Source organism: Chlorocebus sabaeus, chromosome 23 (assembly GCF_047675955.1).
Source record: "Chlorocebus sabaeus isolate Y175 chromosome 23, mChlSab1.0.hap1, whole genome shotgun sequence".
In the NCBI taxonomy this organism is placed as follows: Eukaryota; Metazoa; Chordata; class Mammalia; order Primates; family Cercopithecidae; genus Chlorocebus; species Chlorocebus sabaeus.
In genome coordinates, this window is record NC_132926.1 from 40,038,634 (window position 1) to 40,060,109 (window position 21,476).

At 39.2% G+C, this 21,476-nt stretch overlaps 1 protein-coding gene across 1 annotated transcript in view; it reads right to left on the bottom strand.

Annotated features, from left to right (window-relative positions):
- NDFIP1 (Nedd4 family interacting protein 1) overlaps positions 1 to 21,476 on the bottom strand; it is a 46,065-nt gene that overhangs the window by 1,961 nt on the left and 22,628 nt on the right. The window contains exons 2-7 of the mRNA XM_008014784.3: positions 18,517 to 18,604; positions 18,065 to 18,195; positions 14,591 to 14,678; positions 12,581 to 12,705; positions 9,809 to 9,875; positions 5,780 to 5,885 (exon numbers count right to left, since the gene is read on the bottom strand). Coding sequence (XP_008012975.1) covers positions 5,782 to 5,885; positions 9,809 to 9,875; positions 12,581 to 12,705; positions 14,591 to 14,678; positions 18,065 to 18,195; positions 18,517 to 18,604 — 603 coding nt within the window. The 3' untranslated portion in view covers positions 5,780 to 5,781. The remainder of the gene's footprint in view (positions 1 to 5,779; positions 5,886 to 9,808; positions 9,876 to 12,580; positions 12,706 to 14,590; positions 14,679 to 18,064; positions 18,196 to 18,516; positions 18,605 to 21,476) is intronic.

Genomic DNA, 21,476 nt, shown 5'->3' on the forward strand with positions numbered 1-21,476 from the left:
CTATCCCCCAGATTACTGTAAAAGCCACAAGAAACTCTTCTGTGTCTTTTCTTTCTTTTTTTTTTTTTTGGAGACAAGAGTCTGTCACTCAGGCCGGAGTGCAGTGGCGCAAGCTTGGCTCACTGCAACCTACACCTCCGGGGCTCAAGCCATACTTCTGCCTCAGCTCCCCAAGTAACTGGGACTAACAGGTGTGCGCTACTATGCCTGACGTCTTCTGTATCTTTTCTGATTAATTACTGCATAAATATTTAAAAGGCTGCCAAAATGGAGAGACACTACAAACACACTGGAGGAAATTAACATATTTTAATATTATCAACATTTTTCCAAACTATAAATTCACTTGTATTGTGATTTGAAGTAAACCACTGAAACTGATACAAGGACATCTTTTCTTTAGATTGAGATATAAGAGACGGAAAGACCTCGGAAAGCACAGAGACAGAGACACAAGAATATAAGGAATTCTAAAGCCAAGTAGAAGCAAAAAGAAAATTGGCAGATGAATATTAAATGAACATTTTTGCAATGAGGCCAGACTCATTATAAACATAAGTAATTTCTGTTTTATCAGTTTAATAGATGAAAACTGATGAAACAGTGACTAGTAGGTCAAAACAGAGTTTGCAAGAATATGCAATATGGTACAATTACCTGGTCACTTCCTTAGTTTATGATGCTTTAGCATAGGTAAACAGCTTTAATAGATTCCTCAAAGTCAAAGTCTGCCACCCAACAAACATTAAAAATCCCTTTGCTTGTTCAGTAAGAAAAGTAAAAATTAAATTAAATTAAATTAAAATCTCTCAAGAGGACCTAGATAGGTGACCAGTGGGTAATCTCAATCACCACACAATTTCCAAATGAAAGACTGCTAGCAGGCACTGCTGTCTGAGACTTGGAGGCTTGAATGGCAGTGTTACACAAATGCTGGCAGTACGCAAACTGAAGGACAAACAGATCTTAGGGACTCTGGACCACATTACTAAATTGTAGATCAGATCACTTTGTAAAAAAAAGGAATCCAATAGCTTACAGATCATTTAATTCCAACAGGAAGACAACCAGTTCTTCTTGGAGATATTATGTAAATTTTGTTCAGCAAAAATTCTACTGGAAACACCATTTCTACTATCTTGCTATCTTATAACACAGTCCAATAAGTAAACCTTTACCTTGAGATGAATTTCCTTTAATAAAAGAGATATTAAGGAATAGGAGAAAAATTACAGAAAAGGAGAAATGAAAGTGTCTGTTATCACATGGAAAAAAATTAAAATATTTGATGCCTAATAGGTACAGGTCACTAGGTCACTTTTTAAATTATGAAGGCCCTAGTTCATTAATGCTAGGGCTCAAAAACCTCCTCTTTTTCCTTCTATTTCAGATGTAGTTAAAATAAATAATTTTAAAATACATTATGCTTCGTATGTACAAGTGCTTTTGGTACCACACAAATAGTGTTATAAGACACTATTATAACCAATATATAACCAATCAACTGTGTTACCACCTTATTACTGTAGTTAACTCCTCATTCACTTGGCAGCATCAGAGGAGGCAGTAATCCATAAAAATGTATTTTCCAGTGAACTGGTAAATAGGAACAAGTATGAACACTTTACATTTTTTACCATTTCAGGTACAGATGTTTATAACAGGTTATCTGTTTCTTCTGCTTCCTCGGTCACATACTTTTTTTTTTTTTGAGACAGAGTCTTGCTCAGTTGCCCAGGCTGGAGTGTAGTGACATGATCTTGGCTCAATGCAACCTCCACCTCCTGGGTTCAAGTTATTCTTCTGCCTCAGCCTCCCAAGTAGCTGGGATTAGAGGTGCACATCACCACGCCCAGCTAATTTTTGTATTTTTAGTAGAGATGGGGTTTTATCATGTTGGCCAGGCTGGTCTCAAACTTCTAACCTCAGGTGACCTGCCCACCTCGGCCTCCCCAAGTGCTGGGATTACAGTCGAGAGCCACCGCGCCCAGCCCAGTCACATACTTCTTGATGGCCACTGTGCACACCTTTAGCAGTTCCTTCTGGCATTTTGTTATGAAGTAGGAAAACAGATAACAGCTTATTAATACATTTTCCCTCCCTTAAGCTTAAACGGACTCTGAAAGGGAACCTGAGAGCTGCCCCTATGATAGTAGTACACGAGCTCTAATGTTTAGCTTTTGTAACATCTACCTTGGCTGATTAGAAAGAGGTGTTTCGGGATCACTTTAAGATTGGTTTATTTGTACTATATTTTAGGTAGCCTGACTAGAAAAGTCACTATTCTTACACCCTTTTGTAGTAAATTGCCAAATCTTAGTACAATACGGAAAGTATTATTTTTCTGTTATGGTGAAGTTATTTTAAAAATTCTGTATCTGTATCTTTCCGGCAAAGTTATTTTAAAAATTCCCTACCTGTGTCTTTCTTCAGCTACCTTTTAACTGGTGAGATCTCCATCAAAGAAGTAGAAGTCCATAAAAGAAAATAAAGCTTTTGGGAACACTGACCCCATCTTCTAAAGTTTGTGTTCTCTGATTGGCCATTCCCAGCTTTCTACTTGCATAAATTCTGTATTCTGATCCTTTTGATGACTTCAGGTTGACAATGTCGAGACAGGGAATTTAGCAGAGGAGTCACTAATTTATCAGTGATTTTCCTCAGCAGGAGTTAGCCTAGGTTTTTTTAAACTACATTTTCCCTCTCCCCTACCCCTATCTCCCTAGAAGAATCACTATACATGACAGTTAGAAAGAAGATCAAAGTTATCCTTTAGTAATCTGACTGCCTGCTAGGCAAAAACTCAACAACCTTCTGATAAAATTCAGAGCTCACAATCTCTACAACATGATAACCGACAATGCTGCAACAAAGAAATGACTGGCCAGGTATGTAAAAACAGGAAAATGTAACCCAGAGTCAAGAGAAAAAATCCATCAATACAAATAGACTTATCTATCTTGATGTTGGAATTAGCAGATAATGACTTTTTAAAAACTGTGATAAACATAATAAAGAATCCATAGAGAGGAAAAAAAATAAAGCTTTCATACTTCACATGACAATTTCCTAATATGTCTTCTAACAAAATTAAACTAAATGTCCTCTGAACTAGAGAAAGAAAGGATTCTACATCTGGATCTGGACATAGTTCTTACCCTTTCAATGGACAAAGGGAACTCAGTCCCATAGGATATTATGGTTTTTCAGGTTCCCTCTGGGGACCCCTGGAAAATTAGTGAAGTCATTAGAATTCTAAAGTCTGCTGTAAGTTCCTCAAACCCTTAATTTAGAGCTCTGAATTCTCTGGGTGTGTCAGGAATTATTTCAAACAAACCAGGGTATCACAGTTAAACAGAAAAGCAAATAAACTCTATTATGCCCTCCAATGGAGTGCATCCATTTACCTGAGTAAGTTTCTGACAACTCTTAATGTATACTCCTGAAGCACCAGCAGGTTCATCACTTCAATCTCCCTTAGCAGTTCCTACAACATTATTATTACTAAGGACTGCCTACTTCAAATCACAACCCCACATGCATAGTTTTAAATTTAGAACATCAAAAAACATTTCAAAAATTTTAGAAAATCCAAACAATAATAACAAAATTTTCAGTAAAGTACCAAACAACACAGGAAAACTGAGACGTTCAGGCTTTCTGTCAACTGGACTGCTATTTCTTATGCTTAGAACCAAGATGAAGAAGGTATGCAATCCCCTAATAAAGATGCAAATTTCCTTCTAACTGAAGGATGAAGAGAATAGGCAGAGGTGTGATCTCAGTCCATTTAGAAATTCAGAGCTAACATTAAACTACACCTACAGAATCGATGACTTTTTTTAAAAACAGAAAGAAATCTGTCCCCTCAGTATATTTTGGGTGTCAATGTATCAGGGGGAAAATATTAGGTGATTTCAGCACCCTTCATAAGGAGGACTTGTAGCAATCCAATAGTACTAACTTTTGAATCCTTGATAGGTAAAAGTTAAACCTAAGGCTAACTATAAATTCCAATCAGATATATAGATGAAAGATGACAATGGTAACTAAATAAAACTGCAAAGAATATTTAATAAGCCTCTTATGTTCCAGACATAAACAAAGACACATCGTAAGCATTAAGGCCCAGGCCAGTGGTGTGAATGTTCATCTACATCCAGACTGTGTGGCTGAATTCAAATTCATGACATGCTACACATTTTTAAACATGCAAAGATTCCTGTTTTTTAGTAATGAATACTAGTATATATTTAATACTAGTATATATTTCTTTGAGAAACTAACTTTAAAAGCAGTTTAAGCCTTCTTTACTTACATACATTTAATTATCCATGTAAAATGCTTATTATCTGACACATGGAAAACTCCATGAATGTTAATTTTAGTTTACTATATATACTATGCTTGAAAAAATGTTTGTTATATTCAAGATGGTCTCATTATATTATTCTGTTGCCTAAAGTTGCCAATGCTGTTCTATCACTTGGAAAATGAACTATGGTAGATGCCTTATTTTCTTGAAACATACCTCCTGAGACCACCACAAATCTTCAAAATTGAGAACCTGATTATTAGCGTATGATTGCCTATATAAACTGATACTCTAAGAGTACAGAACAAATTCGTGTTCCACGTGGGCTTAGTCTTGCATTGACCCAACATGTCATGGGCTCCATCAATTTGATGGTTCTACTAAATTGACTTGGTGCTCAAGGTTATTTCAGAAACCTGTTTCAACCTGACTTTTTAGCCTTGACCCTCAATACTCCTTTATGCCCCAAATCAAGCTACTGTCCTTTGAACAAGCTCCATACTTCCCTATTTTTGCTCTTCACTCTGCCTCAGATGATTCTGAAATTCCTCCCCACACTCTCCACTATCGTGTAAAGTTATCTGAACTACTACACCTACCCTTTACAAAGCTTTGCCTAAGACCTTCAACTGGACTGGCCTCTAGGTGGTGCTCAAGGTTCTACTCTATGATCAATACAGTCCCCAAAAGTCCCAAGGAACAGCCAAGTCCAAGAAAGTCTATTAGAACTTGTTACCAAAGAGAGCTCTCTCTGGTGACTCTTTCTCAAGATTCTCTACCTCTTCCTTTAGGCAGCCACTGATGTAAGATGGAATGTCAGCCTCTGGGGAAAATCATGTGTGAATCAAAGAGCCTTGCCAGGGCTTAGTCCTCCTGTTCTAGGCAAGGGAAAAGGTCCTTTCTCTTGTTTTCTTGGGTTTGACCTTCCTTAGAGCAGTATCACAATGTCCACCTCAAGAAAGCCATCAGGAAAGCCTCAATGACAATTTTAAGAGATGGAAGACTTGGTGGGCTTGTCAGCAGCCCAGATAAACGGAGTTCTTAAAGTATTACACAGTCTCTCCAGGTTCTGGGATTTAGGGGCAGAGACAAGTGATTAGGCCTGAAGGTTTCCTTCTGAATGTCATCCTCTGGAACTGGTACAACAGTAAGCAGGGGATTCAGGATGCTGGATTCAGTCAAGCAGCCAAATATCCTAGCTTTCTGATGACTGCTAAGTCCCCTGCCTCTTTCACACTGTCAAAGCACAAAGTAACAATTTCTCCTATGGCAATTTTTCTAATTTGACTTTGTCAATAGCTTTTTGTAAAAATCCCTGTCACTAGACAAGAAACTGCTAAAAGGCAGGGACTGTGCCTTCCTTACCTTCTCTATATCCCCCTACCACAGATACTTACTCTAAAACTGAACAGAAATCTACAATGTAGCACATGGTTACACTGGGACTAGAATAAATTTTAATACCTTTAATAAATAAAGAGAACTCTGGTCCTGGGGAGATTTGAGAAAGTTTCTGGCATCTTCCGAACTTTTGCATAATTGATAAATCCTCTGAGAAACAGGAGAAAGCCTAATTTAAAAAAGAAAAGTCATGAATGAATTTATAATTTCCGTGGCAAGTCCCCTCCCCAGAAATCCCTCTCCTGATAGCAATACATTGTTATTTTTCTGCTAAAGGTAATCAAAGCATGAGCAATTTCCTCCAGAATCTGCAAAGGATTTTCATACCAAATTATCCATCCTTCAATGAGAAGGTATAATGCAAGAGTCAATAGTGTCTTTTGCACATTCAGAATTGAATTGGTCTAAAAAGGAAATAAAAGATGTGGCCAAACATTTACATATGAAAGCCTCATTGAGAAACATATCAAAATCTACCTACTGAGCTCCAAAAAAGCATGCCAATATAATTAACTCCAAACAACAACAACAAAAGAGATTATAACTGTGATTTTCTCAAGTAAAAAGAAAAAATGTAACCTTCCTTGTCATGAGCTGTTTTTTCTGTGGACAGTATATAATGTTGTCCACTAGATGTCAGGATCCCCTTATCTATTACAGCAATTCTCATCGTCTCAACTTGAAACTCTAGTTCTCTATTTTTTTTTTCCCCCAACAGACAGGGTCTTGCTCTGTTGCCCAGGCTGGAGTGCAGTTGTACGATCACAGCTCTGTAAGCTTGAACTCCTGGGCCCAGATGATCCTCCTGCCTCTGCCTCCCAAGTAGCTAGGATAACAGGTTCACACCACCATGCCCAGCTAGCTAATTTTTAAATTTTCTGTAGAGATAGGCGTCTCGCTATGTTGCCCAGGCTGGCCTCGAACTCCTAGGCTCAACTGATTCTCCTGTCTCAGCCTCCCAAAGAGTTGGGATTATAGGTGTGAACCACTGCACCCAGCCTATTTTTCTCTTCTTAGTAATACTCTTTTTTGTGTGACGACACCAGAATCTGTAACATTCACAAAACTTTGTACCTCTTAAAACTGTCAGCAGAGAGGTGATATGCACCTCCAGTGGAAACTCGGATACTCTTCTTGGCCGCCTTCTTTCAGAGATGGTCTCTGAGCCCTTACCACATTTTTTTAAAAAACACTTTTACTGGGATACTCAGTGGCAGAAAACTGTACTTGGACAGCTGAACTGATTTTTAGCAGTAACCAAGAGCTGTCAGCTCTGAGCTTGGGGAACATCATTCTGTTTGGCACCCAAAGCAGCAAGTGAGTATCGAGCAGGGGTTACCCCTTCAAATACTAAGTTGGGGTACGGTGGTGGGATCTTACTGAACTGGAAGGCACATGACCTATATAGAGGAGACAGCAACAACTCAGCTTTAGCCAAAGGGTGCCATGGGGAATGTAGGCTAGCTTTGCTTGATATTCCAACTTGTAAGAAAAGTAAAAACATTCAGATATTTTATGTGAAATAATTTTGATTTTTAAAATGTTGGCAACCAATTAAGAAAAACTTTAAAAGTAACTGTGGAACAAATAAACTATAGGCTAACTGTAGCTCAAGAGCGGCCAGCTTAGGAGCTCTGCATATAGCTCTGCAAGAGCCATGAAACTGGTTCTCTTCAAAAGGGAAGTTCCGAAAATGACCCGAATATTGGGTATAAATGCTCATAAGTGTATCCAAACTCTTATTACTATATATATGTATTTTGAGATGGAATCTTGCTCTGTCGCCCAGGCTGGAGTGCAGTGGCACGATCTTAGCTCACTGCAACCTCCGTCTCTCAGGTTCAAGCCATTCTCCTCCCAAGTAGCTGGGATCACAGGCATGAGCAACTGCACCCAGCTAATTTTTGTAGTTTTAGTAGAGACGGGGTTTCACCATGGTGGCCATGCTGGTCTCGAACTCCTGACCTCAAGTGATCTGCCTGCCTCAGCCTCCCAAAGTGCTGGGATTACAGGCATGAGCCACCATGCCCGGCCAAACTCTTATTTTTCACATACAAGCAAATGGTACATAGCAAGAATGATCACTGATAAAGTATTATAAAACCACCTCCCATGAAACTTTAATATAGAAAGAGAATCAATCCATTAAATTTCCTTAAATCATTTATGCCATAAGCAATCAATCTGAACATATGCTTAAGGGCTCTTCTTTGGTCCATTCAGGATTTGACTTGGGGAAACAGGAGTGGTCAGCCTTTCTCTTAAAGGTACAGTTTAGAAAATAAGCAAGCCAAGGAACTATTTCTTCTAAATTATTCTCCTGTTGGTCATTTTTATTATTAAAGTTCTCAATAATCAAGAGAGGAAAAAAAATTACTATTTCTCTTTCCTTAGAATTCTAATGACCAATCATAGAGTAGATTATGCTGTTGAGGAAGTGGTAGACGGTGTAATGAATGATTTATATTTTCTAAGTAAAATGTAGGGTCAGCAATGCAAGGCTCTGTTAGTCTTGGCAAAACAGGTCCTGAACTGTTTTGTTTTTAGGGATACACTGTCTTGCTGTCACCCAAGCTGAAGTGCAGTGGTGCCATCATAGTTCATTGCAGGCTCCAACTCCTGGGTTCAAGGGGTCCTCCTGCCTCAGTCTCCTGAGTAGCTAGGACTACAGGCACAAACCACCATGCTTTGCTAATTTTAAAAAATTTTTTGTAGAGATGAGGTCTTACTATGTTGCCCAGGCTGGTCTTGAAATCCTGGCCTCAAGGTGAAATCCTCCTGACTCAGCCTCCCAAAATGCTGAGATTACAGGTGTGAGCCACCATGCCTGGCCCAGGTCCTCAATTTATTAAGCACCTGTCAGGCATGGGTGCCAGGATATGCTAGCCAGACCCATTAGCAGCACCACCAACAAGAATCTTAATTAAGGAGGCAATAAGAAGCAAAACAGGAGACAGGAGAAACTGATGTCACAGAAGCACAGTGAGGCAATCGCATCGTCTTTAACAGCCACAAGATGGCCCTGTTATTCTTTTGTAGAAATGATAGAAGTGATGGTGATCTCTCTTACTGTATCATATATATTTTCTTTACAAATAATCAAGAAGCCAACATTGAAATAATTTACTCCAATGTTCATCTCTTTGTTTTAATGTCTAGGAAAAAAATATTTAAAAATAGATGTTTAGAGTAAAAAAAAAAATCCAAAGACCAGAAACCTGAAATACCTGGTATATATATTAAAAAAAAAAAATTCCGGCCGGACATGGTGGCTCACACCTGTAACCCCAGCACTTTGGGAGGCTGAGGCGCGTGGATCACCTGAGGTCAGAAGTTCGAGACTAGCCTGGCCAACATGGCGAAACACCGTCTCTACTAAAAATACAAAAAATTAGCTAGGTGCGGTTGCGGACACCTATAATCCCAGCTACTTGGGAGGCTGGGGAAGGAAAATTGCTTGAACCCGGGAGGTGGAGATTGCAGTGAGCCGAAATCATGCCATTACACTCCAGCCTGTGCAACAGAGCAAGACTCTGTCAAAAAAAAAAAAAGAGTCCTCTTGCCTATTGTAAAATAATTCTTATTCCCACCAATAGTAAACTAAAGAATTCTGGAAATCCAATAGTGGTTCTTTCAGAAGTTATATCTAGTGAGGTTATATATTTTCTGTTTTCTACTGACAGACCCACCAAAGATGGGCCACCTGCACTTACAAGTTAGTTCAACTGGCTGCAGTAAGCCTATAAGCAATTCTGGTTTGAGTTTGTGAATGCTGTGTGGCAATAGCTCACAAGGGGAAAAAACTGACTGACTACAGAGTCATCAGTACACCCCACTGATCACATGGAGGAGAAGAATGTATGTATAGGTTAGGAAAAACCTACAACCACAAAGAAACTGTTTATTACTCTGCACGTTACTCTGACGGTAACGAAAGACTATTCTTTAAGAAAGCAACATTTTAAAAATGTTTATTAACAATTATTAACATATTACTATACAGTAATCAAGATGAACGTTTACTAAAAGTAATTTTACTTATAAAATTTAATGTAATGTTTTCTTGCCTTTTCTTACATTAAAAACACTTACCTAAAACCAGGAACACCCACCAGAGCCAGTACTGACCATCAAAATATCCAGGGAAATAGGTGGAAAACTAAAAAATAAGGCAAAACACTTTATAGCAGCTTAACAGACACAATTTCTCATTTTAACTTAAGGGTACACAAAATCACAAAATGCAAGACTGATTTTTTTTTTTTTTTGAGACAGAATTTCCCTCTTGTTGCCCAGGCAGGAGTGCAATGGCGCGATCTCGGCTCACTGCAACCTCTGCCTCCCGGGTTCAAGCGATTCTCCTGTCTTAGCCTCCTGAGTAGCTGGGATTACAGGTATGCATCACCATGCCTGGCTAATTTTGTATTTTTAGTAGAGATGGGGTTTCTCCATGTTGGTCAGGCTGGTCTCAGACTCCCTACCTCAGGTGATCCACCTACCTTGGCCTCCCAAAGTTCTGGGATTACAGGCATGAGCTACTGTGCCCGGCAAGACTTATTTGTTCTACCAATGCCATCGCTTAGCCTTTAGAATAATTTTAAAATATAAGTGAAAGTATTTTACATATTACTTGCTTGAAATGGTTACAATAAATGCAAATCTATTTCCTTTCAGAGAAAAGCAATTGTTAAATATGATAGCTTTTAGCTTTATGAACTTATTTTGAAAGTATACAAAAATTTGTTTTTTAGAAAACATTTTTTCCCCACATAATATTTGCTCTTCTAGAAATGTGTTTCAATAATGATCGTTTTACCTTGCTTATTCAGTGCCAAAAGCAATTTCATTATTATTAATTTTAAGAGACAGGATCTCACTATGTTGTCCAGGCTGGATTTGAACTCCTGAGCTCAAGTAATCCTCCCACCTCAGCCTCCTAAGTAGCTGATATCATTGCCTTCTTTCTAATGAGGCCTGACTTTGTTCCTACTCCTCCAGCCTTGTCTTGACTTTGGAAGCTTTATCATGTATACCAGGGTAATCCCCTTCCCTTGCTGGCAACTGGTTTAGGAATGGGCACAGGATGCCATTCTGACCAATGGAAGTTGAGGGCTTCTGAGAAGCTTTCCTGGCTCTTAGAGAAAAAACAGTTCTTTCTAAAGGTGGTAGAAAAAAATTTTTTTAAATAGTTCTTTTTCTTCTCTTGAGCACTGCTGTGTTTCAATGTAATGCTGATACATGAAACTGCCATCTTTTAACCCTGAGGGCAGGGGGCATCTGTGCCAATATGCTGATAGGTCAGCTGACCTTGATGATGTCAAATAGCCACTGACTTAACTAACCTCCTTGTCAGGGACTTGTTTTCAGGGGAAATAAACTTTCCCCATTTAAAATAACAATTAAAATTTTTTTTCTAGGCCATTTTGAGCTAGGTTTTTGTTACTCACAGTCAAAAGCATCCTAACTGATACAAGTTAATTCATTTGATCAATTGTTGTTTTTTTTGAGACGGAATCTCACTCTGTCGCCCAGACTGGAGTGCAGTGGCACGATCTTGGCTCACTGCAAGCTCCCCCTCCTGGGTTCACGCCATTCTCCTTCCTTAGCCTCACAAGCACCTGGGACTACAGGGCCCCGCCACCACGTCCCACTATTTTTTTTTGTATTTTTTTAGTAGAGATGGGGTTTCACCGTGTTAGCCAGGATGGTCTTGATCTCCTGATCTTGTGATCTGTCCACCTCAGCCTCCCAAAGTGCTGGGATTACAGGCGTGAGCCACAGCGCGCGGCCCATTTAATTCACTTTTTAAATGCAGTTGAAAATTTAATTTGAAAAAAAAAAAAAAGACTGGAATTAATTTTATTTCTCTTTTCCTTGGAGGCTTTGGTGTCCAAGAGTTTAATGTAGTTTGAAAATTAAAATATAGCATTTTATTTGTTAATAAAGTAACAATTAAGAGTTAGGGAAGGAATGAAAACCTCTTTAGGGCTTGAGTTCTTAACCTAAAGTCCATTATTATAGATAAGTACATATTAGCTATGCGGGGGAAAAGTTTATAACTTTCATCAGATTCTCAAAGGATTCTAGAACCCTAACAACGTTAACAAATGTTTTTATAATAAATAAGATGGCACTACTTAGAAAAACTACAGTGGTCAAGCAACACCCATTAGTTAAGTATGCCAATTTATGATGGATAAATTGTTTTTGTTTATAAGGTTGACGATAGCAATAAATGTATCTGAAATCAGAGGATACTTTAAAAGCCTAGATCTTTTACAACTTTAAATTACTTCATGCAAATTTAACTAACTGGTAACTCTTAAGTCACTAAAGACATACATCTCTATAATTTACTTCAGAGGTAGGCTCCTAATGGAGCAATACTTGTTAAACAGTTTTGGCTCCCCAAACATTTTGGCATAAGCAATCCTGGAAGGGAGAGGGGAAGAGAAGGAGAAAAGAAAAGAAGGAAGAAGAGAGCTAGATTAAAACTGTAACAGAAATGAGAGGAATGGCTGCTTTTGATGAGACATCAAAGGGGTAAATATCCTTCCTTTTATTATAAAAACAACTAATTTCAGAACATATACATTATCATATTATAAACATTAAAAACAAAGAAAGCAGATGGTGAACAATATTAATGATAGACCAATATTCAATAGCTTTGACAACAAAACTTGTGTGCATGAACCATTTGCAAATGATTTTGGTTCGGCTTCATCATGAAACCACAGACAAACCAAAAATCATTTAACACGTTGAAATAACTTTTAAAAAAGCAAATGAAAAATCAAATGTTCAAAAATATTCTAATTATTGTCCCTCTGTAGAGCCCACCTTTTCTGTTGTACAACTTACCCTGACAATCAGGATCCACTTAATTAGAGAGAGACCAAATCCCGAAATGGCCCCATACCTTCCTGCAGCTGAAGTGGTCAGGCAAAAAGACAGGAAAAACCCAATCCAGTTAAAGAGGAATGCCACTGCAAAAGCAGAGGAGGGGAAAGATGTTAGACATGTCCTGTTACCCAAGAACAAGAGTGCCTTACACCTGCCTCTGTTTTAATGACTTTCCAAAGGATAAAAGCCTGTCCTCCACAACCCTCACCATACCTCCTCTAAAAGAACCATTCTTCTGTCTTTCCCCAAAAAGCAAACAAGAAAAATTCCTCCCTATCAGGTTTTACACAATTATGTCTACTGTTAGTTACTTTCAAAAACGCCTTAACAGGCTGAGCACAGTAGCTCACACCTGTAATCCTAGCACTTTGGGAGGCCAATGTGAGAGGATCCCCTGAGCCCAGCAGTTTGAGACCAGCCTGAGCACCACAGTAAGACCCATCTCTACAAAAACTGAAAGAAAAAAAAAAATTAGCTGGGCACAGTGGTGCACACCTGCAGTCCCAGTTACTTGGGAGGCTGAGGTGGGGGGAGCACTTGAGCCCAGGAGGTCAAGGGTACAGTGAGAAGTGACCAGACCACGGCATTCCAAATTCAGCCTGGGCAACAGAGCAAGACCTTGTCTCAAAAGGAAAAAAAACAAAAAACAAAAAACAGCAAAAAACAAAAAGCAAACCTTAACAGTCTCCAAACTATACACTTACAACCTCCGCTTTTTCTTTTTTTGAGACCGAGTCTCACTCTATCACCCAAGTTGGAGTGCAGTTGCACAATCTTGGCTCACTGCAACCTCTGCCTCCCAGGTTCAAGCGATTCTCCTGCCTCAGCCTCCCGAGTGGCTGGGACTACAGGTGTGCACAGTCATACCCGGCTAATTTTTGTTTTTAGTAGAGACGGGGTTTCTCCGTGTTGGCCAGGCTGGTCTTGAACTCCTAGCCTCAGGTGATCCGCCCACCTCAGCCTTCTAAAGTGCTGGGATTACAGGCATGAGCCACTGTGCCCTGGCTTTGACCTCTGCTTTTTTTTTTTTTTGAGACGAAGTCTCGCTCTTGTCACCCAGGCTGGAGTGCAATGGCACGATCTCAGCTCACTGCAATCTCTACCTCCCGGATTCAATCGATTCTCCTGCCTCAGCCTCCCGAGTAGCTGGGATTACAGGCGCCTGCCACCACACCCAGCTAATTTTTGTATTTTTAGTAGAGATAGGGTTTCACCATGGTGGCCAGTCTGGTCTCAAATTCCTGACCTCAGGTGATCCACCCACCTCAGCCTCCCAAAGTGCTGGGATTATAGGCGTGAGCCCCCATGCCCAGCCTGACCTCTGCTTTTTACTGTGTGTGTTATATATATAGTCCAGTAAATAAAATAAATGCATTCAACATTAAATAAGTGCCCCCAAATAATCTGATTCAAGTCACTCGTCCTCCTGTTCTCTGAATTTTGACAACTTATATAACATCACCTCTAAAAGCATTGCATTTTCTTATCTTTCTAATACAACAAATAAAGGAAATGGTTGCTCACTTATATGTGAGGCACACAAAAAGATAAATGCAAAATAACATGAAGGGAGAAAATCAGGCTGACTTTGATCTGTCAGAAAAAAGAAGCTTTCAGAGCAAAATTCATCAAAGGCATTTAATTCCTATTCTACAGATTAAGGATGAGTAGAAGCAATGCAAAAGGGCCCCGTAGACCTGGAAGATGAGGCTTAGCTCATGTAAAAATGCAGCATCCTCATAACTGCTTTAATTATATTTTCCACAGATATTCATGAAAATGGAAGGCAAAGAGAAGGGATATTAAAACAAAGGTATATTAAGCTTTGAACATTCCAGTAAAAGGCACCAAATAAATATAATGTATTAATACATTAGATCAACTAGTTATTTTAATTCAGTCAGATTCACCCATAATCCAAAGCACTCTGGTTTGGAGGGGGTGGTTCTGCTATGCATACATACTTACTGAAAAAAGTTAACATGAAAATCCCATCATTTCCTATCCTCAGCTGGTCAGCATCATCAAAATCATCCCGACCCACAAAATCCTCATCCTAAATGAAAAGAAAAAGAATTATTTCTAGGCAAAGGGAGATACAAAGAAAAATGAAAGTGTAAGTTTGAGTAGCAAGGAAAAAAGTTATTGCTTTGGCTCAGTTCAAAATTATGAGCATTAAAGGCTCAATGTGTGTTTAGAATTCCATTTTGCATTATTAATATATAATTAGAAAAGAAGCAAATCTTTTTTCTATCCCCAGTGTTCAAAATGAAATTTTCATCTGATAACCCAAGTTCTTTAATAATACACTTCAAACATTTAAAAGTTCACAAGAACTATTTACTCTTCCTTTAAAAAAATATACCTCAAGAAAAGACAAAAGACAAAATTTACTTACACATTTGGTTTAAATTCTAGAATATCAGTAATCGAGGACCTGTTTAGGACCTAAAATATTAGTAATCCAGGGACTATTAAAGAGATAAAATCAGCCAAGTGCGGTGGTGGCTCATGCCTATAATCCCAGCACTTTGGGAGGCGGAGGTGGACGGATCATGAGGTCAGGAGATCGAAACCATCCTGGCTAACATGGTGAAACCCCGTCTCTACTAAAAATACAAAAAAATTAGCCAGGAGTGGTGGCGGGCACCTGCAGTCCCAGCTACTCAGGAGGCTGAGGCAGCAGAATGGCATGAACCCGGGAGGCACAACATGCAGTGAGCCGATATCATACCACTACACTCCAGCCTGGGCGACAGAGTGAGACTCCGTCTCAAAAAATAAAAAAAATTAAAAAAATAAAAAAAATAAGTGCTTTACGAGGCTGATATGGGGAAAAAAGAATAGTACGATCATATACGAATAGTCCACAGAACTGCCCACTGCTCAACTCCATAATCATGTATTTGTATTGGCATACAGATCTAAAACAATCTCACTTCTAACTTTATCAGCAGATAAGACCTCTTCCATCCTAACTTGATAACATAATATTGCAGATCTAGAAATAACATGATCCTGAACAATACCAACACATGTGTGCTATCTTTTTAACTGATGTAGGTATGTGTTGAGATATTTAAAAATAATTGAATATATACTTAAAAGTGATAGATCTGTACACAGTTCAATGAGGGCTCCTCAAATGAAAAACATTTTAGGGAATATCAAAACTTGTTATACACAGAAAAGAGTCTCGAAGATCCAAATTGTTAACAGTGGTTTCCCTGGGGAGTGGGAACTAGAGAAAGGGAGGTCGGTGGCAATGGCAGCTTCCTTTTCTAACTTAACATACTTCCACTATTGTTTGAAAATTTCTATTAAAATGAACTGTTTTATAATTAATTTTTTAAAACATTAAATATCTAGTATTCTTACTTCATATTAGCAGAATAAGATTTTGCCAAAATTAAAAGCTAATTCTGTTTTTTGCATAACTACTCAAAGATATACTCCAAAAAACACATGGAAGTAACATCTAATAATATTACAAATGCATCTTCCTGTCCTCTTGGTATCTCTTCTACCATGACTCCTCCTAGAAATTGTTGCCAAGTTAATGTTTCCAGAACACCACACAAGTCCTCTCATACTGCTGCTCAAAAACTCTGAAGGATTCTCTAAAAGTTGCATATAGAAGTTTAAATACCCCCATCTAACATTCCAAGGATTCTATAAACAACAGTTCTAGTCACAACTTTGTATCTCCCTTCACAAACTCTGTGCTTATACAAAGCCAATTACTACATACACAGAACTGCCCTCACCTGGCTGGATTCACACCTGCTTTCTGTGTTCTTTCCCTCTGGAATGTTCTTACCCATCAAAACTCCGGGCCCACATCAAATCATATCTTCCCCTATGATCACCCAGTAAAAAGTTTCAGTTCGTGATGCCCACTGCTCTTAAGTGTCTTAGTTATCAGTATTTGTGGGCCCTTTACCCTAGTTGGATTTTAGGCTTTTGAGTAACAATGAGGAACAGTGCCTTATACAAAGCTTTTTGCCTATCCACTGTAAAATACACTGCATCTTAGATTTTAAAAGTGCTTTATACATGTCTGCTGAATACTAGACCCCTTTAAGAAGTTCCTAAATATGTACCTGTATCAAATGAAAGTATTCTGAAGAGTTTTGTGATTTATCAGACTAATTTCCATACTGATCTATTTACCATATATTGCAACAGGTCTGCAGAGTACAGTGAAACAAATAAGGACTTTGGGTTCTAGAATATCTGGGTTTGGCTTTCACTTCTGCCACTTACCAGTCGTATGACTTTGGGAAAATTACTTTATCTCTCTGGACCTAAATTTTCACATCTGTAAAATGGAGATAATATAATCTCTACCTTTCAAGGTTACTATGAAGACTGGAAACAATATACAAAATACATAAAAGCATCAAGCACAGTACCAAGCATGTTGTTTGCTTCCAATATAAGGCAGTTACCTTATGATTGTCTTGCCTTTAGACACTAGGGTTCTTAGTTTCTCCCTGGCACCTATAAGAACTGAATGCACATCATCACCATTTAGGATCATCCTAGATTGCGCTCATAAATTATTTCTGCTAAGCAATGATTTTAGGAGCTCCACTCCTCACAGTAGGTGTGGTCTGTAAACAGTCTACTATCTTCAAGCCAAGAGGGGAACTTCTGGGCCTATGACATCACACTGCCTAGACTAGGTTTCTGTTCTTGCTCATCACTCACTCCAGTTTCTTGCTAGAATAGAGCCTAGAGGCTTGATGGTCCCTACATTACTGGGGACTTATACTGCTTCCATTCTCCCAACATCTGATCCAATGCCCTACCTGCATCAACCTCAATCTGGATAAATATTTACAAAATGACAAATACAGCACTTACATATCTGACATCGAGAACCAAGAGTGCCCAATAATCTCCACTGGTTTATATGGCATCCCAATCTCCACCTCCATGAATCTACGTCAAGCTAGATGGAATCTGAACTCACTATGTCCCCACAAATGACATGATCTGGACTGCTGTAAGAATGGAGTTCATCTAAATCAATGTGAAGATCTCTTTTATGAGTTTAATTCTATAAATTTGCACACATTTATTATCTTCCTAGACCTCCTTAGCAGCTATCCACCCAACAGCAAAATATTAAGTGTGCAGAATCAAGGAAACGTTACTGTGCTCCTGCTTCAAGATACTTCAGCCATCCCAGGAGACTTGAAAAAGTAGTGGTAATAGGAGAGATAAAGGAAAAATGAGCAGGTTTGACTAGTAATTTACCTTGTCATTTTTAGGAAGAGATAAGTTTATTATCCCAAAAGCAAATATACCTGATTTTTAAAATTAGCTCTACTTTCACTAATCAATACAATCATAAGTAATGAATCAAAATTGGACAATGAAAATAACTTAATTCCCATAGAGCAGCCATCAAGTAACATGGCAAATTATACTCACTCTCCCAGGAACCAAAGGGATAGTAGCTTCAGCCTTGGTCCGCTCCGCTTCATCATAACTGGGCAGTGTTGTAGCTACATTGTAAGATGGGGGCTTTGGAAACCCAGACTCATCCTTGTAGTCAAAATATGCTGCAGAATTTTAACAGTCACAATTTTTTGATGATTAGCTGAATTGAAATAAAAGGAGTTCCACTAACTCTAGCAGACAAAACCCAGCCATTCCCTTAAGAGTACATATATAACAATTGAACCAAAAGACATTTCTAGATGAATGTCTAAGAGACTGGGGGTGATTTTAAATGTATCCACTTCTCAATTATTTAAAATCCAGACTCGCTTTGTAACCTTTCTTCCGACTGCTTCTGAAACGTTTTTTTTTTTTTTTAAACTGTAATGTCAAAGCGCAGAGTGTTTTTAAGGATTCTGTAATCACCTTGCCCTGTTACCTACCTGCGCTCTCTGCAGAAATGCTGCTGTAAGGTGGAGGAGCATCACCAGCAGCCTGTTCAGGTTCTCCAGACTCTTCTTCATTCTGTAACTAAATAAAAATTTCATATTTTAATGCAAGCATAAAGGCAATTAGAAAGATAAGAACCCAAAAACTGAAATAAATAGCCTTTCTAGAAAGCTATTTAGCAATGTATTATGAAAGCCTTGATACACAAATCCTTTAAGAATTCTACTCCCAAGGCCGGGCGCGGTGGCTCAAGCCTGTAATCCCAGCACTTTGGGAGGCCGAGACGGGTGGATCACGAGGTCAGGAGATCGAGACCATCCTGGCTAATATGGTGAAACCCCGTCTCTACTAAAAAATACAAAAAAACTAGCCGGGCGAGGTGGCGGCGCCTGTGGTCCCAGCTACTCGGGAGGCTGAGGCAGGAGAATGGCGTGAACCCGGGAGGCGGAGCTTGCAGTGAGCTGAGATCCGGCCACTGCACTCCAGCCTGGGCGACAAAGCGAGACTCCGTCTCAAAAAAAAAAAAAAAAAAAAAAAAAAAAAAAGAATTCTACTCCCAGGAAGTTATTCTATGAAAATATTCAAAGAGGCAAAAAGGGTACATATAAGTGTTGTGTCAGCAAAAATTAGAAACAACCTAAATTCCAATCACAGGAGACAAATAAATTATAGTACATCTCACAAAGGACTACTAAACAGCCATTAAAAATTAAATTTCGCCATCCTGACCAACATGGCAAAACCCCATCTCTACTAAAAATACAAAAATTAGCCAAGCATGGTGGCACACTCCTATAGTCCCAGCTGCTCAGGAGGCGGAGGCACAAGAATCATTTTAACCCGGGAGGCGGAGGTTGCAGTGAGCTGAGATGGTGCCACTACACTCCAGCCTGGGCAACAGAGCGAAACTCTGTGTCAAAAAAATACACATTAAATTTCAGCCAGGTATGGTGGCTCATACCTGTAATCCTAGCACTCTGGGAGGCCTAGGCAGGTGGGATCGCTTGAAATTAGGGGAGCTTAGGAGTTCAAGATTAGCCTGGGCAACATGGCAAAACCCTGTTTCTAAAAAAATACAAAAATCACCTGGGAGTGGTGGCATGCACCTGTGGTCCTAGCTACTCAGGAGGCTGAGGCAGCAGGACGGCTCGAGCCCAGGAGGTCGTGGCTGCAGTGAGCCGAGATTGTGCCATTGCCCTCCAGCCTGGGTGACAGAGTGAGACCATGTCTTTAAAAAAAAAAAATTAAATTTCATTACTCAAATAGGTATTTATGGTGTACTATTATTACATGAAAATAGCTAAATTTGCCAAACAATATGCATCACATATTCCTTTTTAAAAAGGCAGACATATAATGGAAAAGAGGCCTAGAATGAGACATTTACAGTTCAACACTGTTATTTCTAGGTAATAGGAGTACAGGGGAATGTTTCCTTTTTGTTGTGTATCTGCATGTTCAAATTTTTTGTAGTGAATATTTATCACTTGTATACTTTTTTTTGGAGAGACAAGATCTCATTCTTGCTGCCCAGGCAGGAGTGCGGTGGCACAATTATACCCTGGCTTTTTTTAAATTTATTTTTTGTAGAGATGGGGTCTCCCTGTGTTGCCCAGGCTGGTTTCCAACTCCTGGCCTCAAATGACATATACTATTTTAAAGTTAGAAAAATAATCTGTTAAGACAAAAGACAAATCACAGACAAACCATGTTACCGTTATATTTAGCATGCACACCAAATTAAATCTTAAATAACTGAGACATTTATGAAAACATAAAATTCTCCCTAATTCTACATATATCTGTCAATCAATATCCCTTTTCCCTATCTCAGCAACTTTTCTGCCAGTCAAATCTTCAATTTATTTATTTATTTTTTATTTTTTTGAGACGGAGTCTCGCTGTCTCGCCCAGGCTGGAGTGCAGTGGCACGATCTCGGCTCACTGCAAGCTCCGCCTCGCAGGTTCACGCCATTCTCCTGCCTCAGCCTCCCCAGTAGCTGGGACTACAGGCACCCGCCACCACGCCCGGCTAATTTTTTTTGTATTTTTTAGTAGAGACGAGGTTTCACCGAGTTAGCCAGGATGGTCTCGATCTCCTGACCTTGTGATCCGCCTGCCCCGGCCTCCCAAAGTGCTGGGATTACAGGACTTAGCCACCGCGCCCGGCCTTCTTCAATTTTTTAAAATAACTCACACCGAAAGTGTCTGCTGTTGCTAGTCTGTATAGCCTACACAAGTCATCTTCATAGAATAAAGACATTTCATTTGGTTTTTTGAGTCCAGTGTGACAATGAACTATATTAATTTAAAAGATGAGCTGACTGGGACTAGGAGTCAATCTGGAAATTAGTAACAGAATATTTAGTGATATAACTGATGTAGGGGTCTAGTCCTGGCTTTAGTATCATCAGGATATACAGAGCCAACTGACATACTTGTAAAATACATACCACCTCTAAACCATACTGCTACAAAGAACTCTATCTTGAATTGAGACAGAAAAACAGAGAGGCTAAGGTGTACTAACATGAAGTAGGGCTCCATAATCCATTAATTTTTTTTTTTTTTTTTTTTTTTTTTTTTGAGAAGGAGTTTCACTTTTGTTGCCCAGGCTGGAGAGCAATGGCGGGATCTCGGCTCACTGAAACTTCCACCTCCCAGGTTCAAGTGATTCTGTTGCCTCAGCCTTCGAGTAGCTGGGACTACAGGTGTGTGCCACCAGGCCTGGCTAATTTTTGTATTTTTAGTAGATGTTGGTCAGGCTGGTCTCAAACTCCCAACCTCAGGTGATCCGCTTGCCTTGGCCTGTCAAAGTGCTGGAATTACAGGTGTGAGCCATTGTGCCCAGCCATAATCCATTAAATTTTAAGTGATCATCTCAATCTCAAATACTATTCAAAAACAGATGTCAATAAATTTTTCTGACTAACACTACAAAAGCTTCAATTTC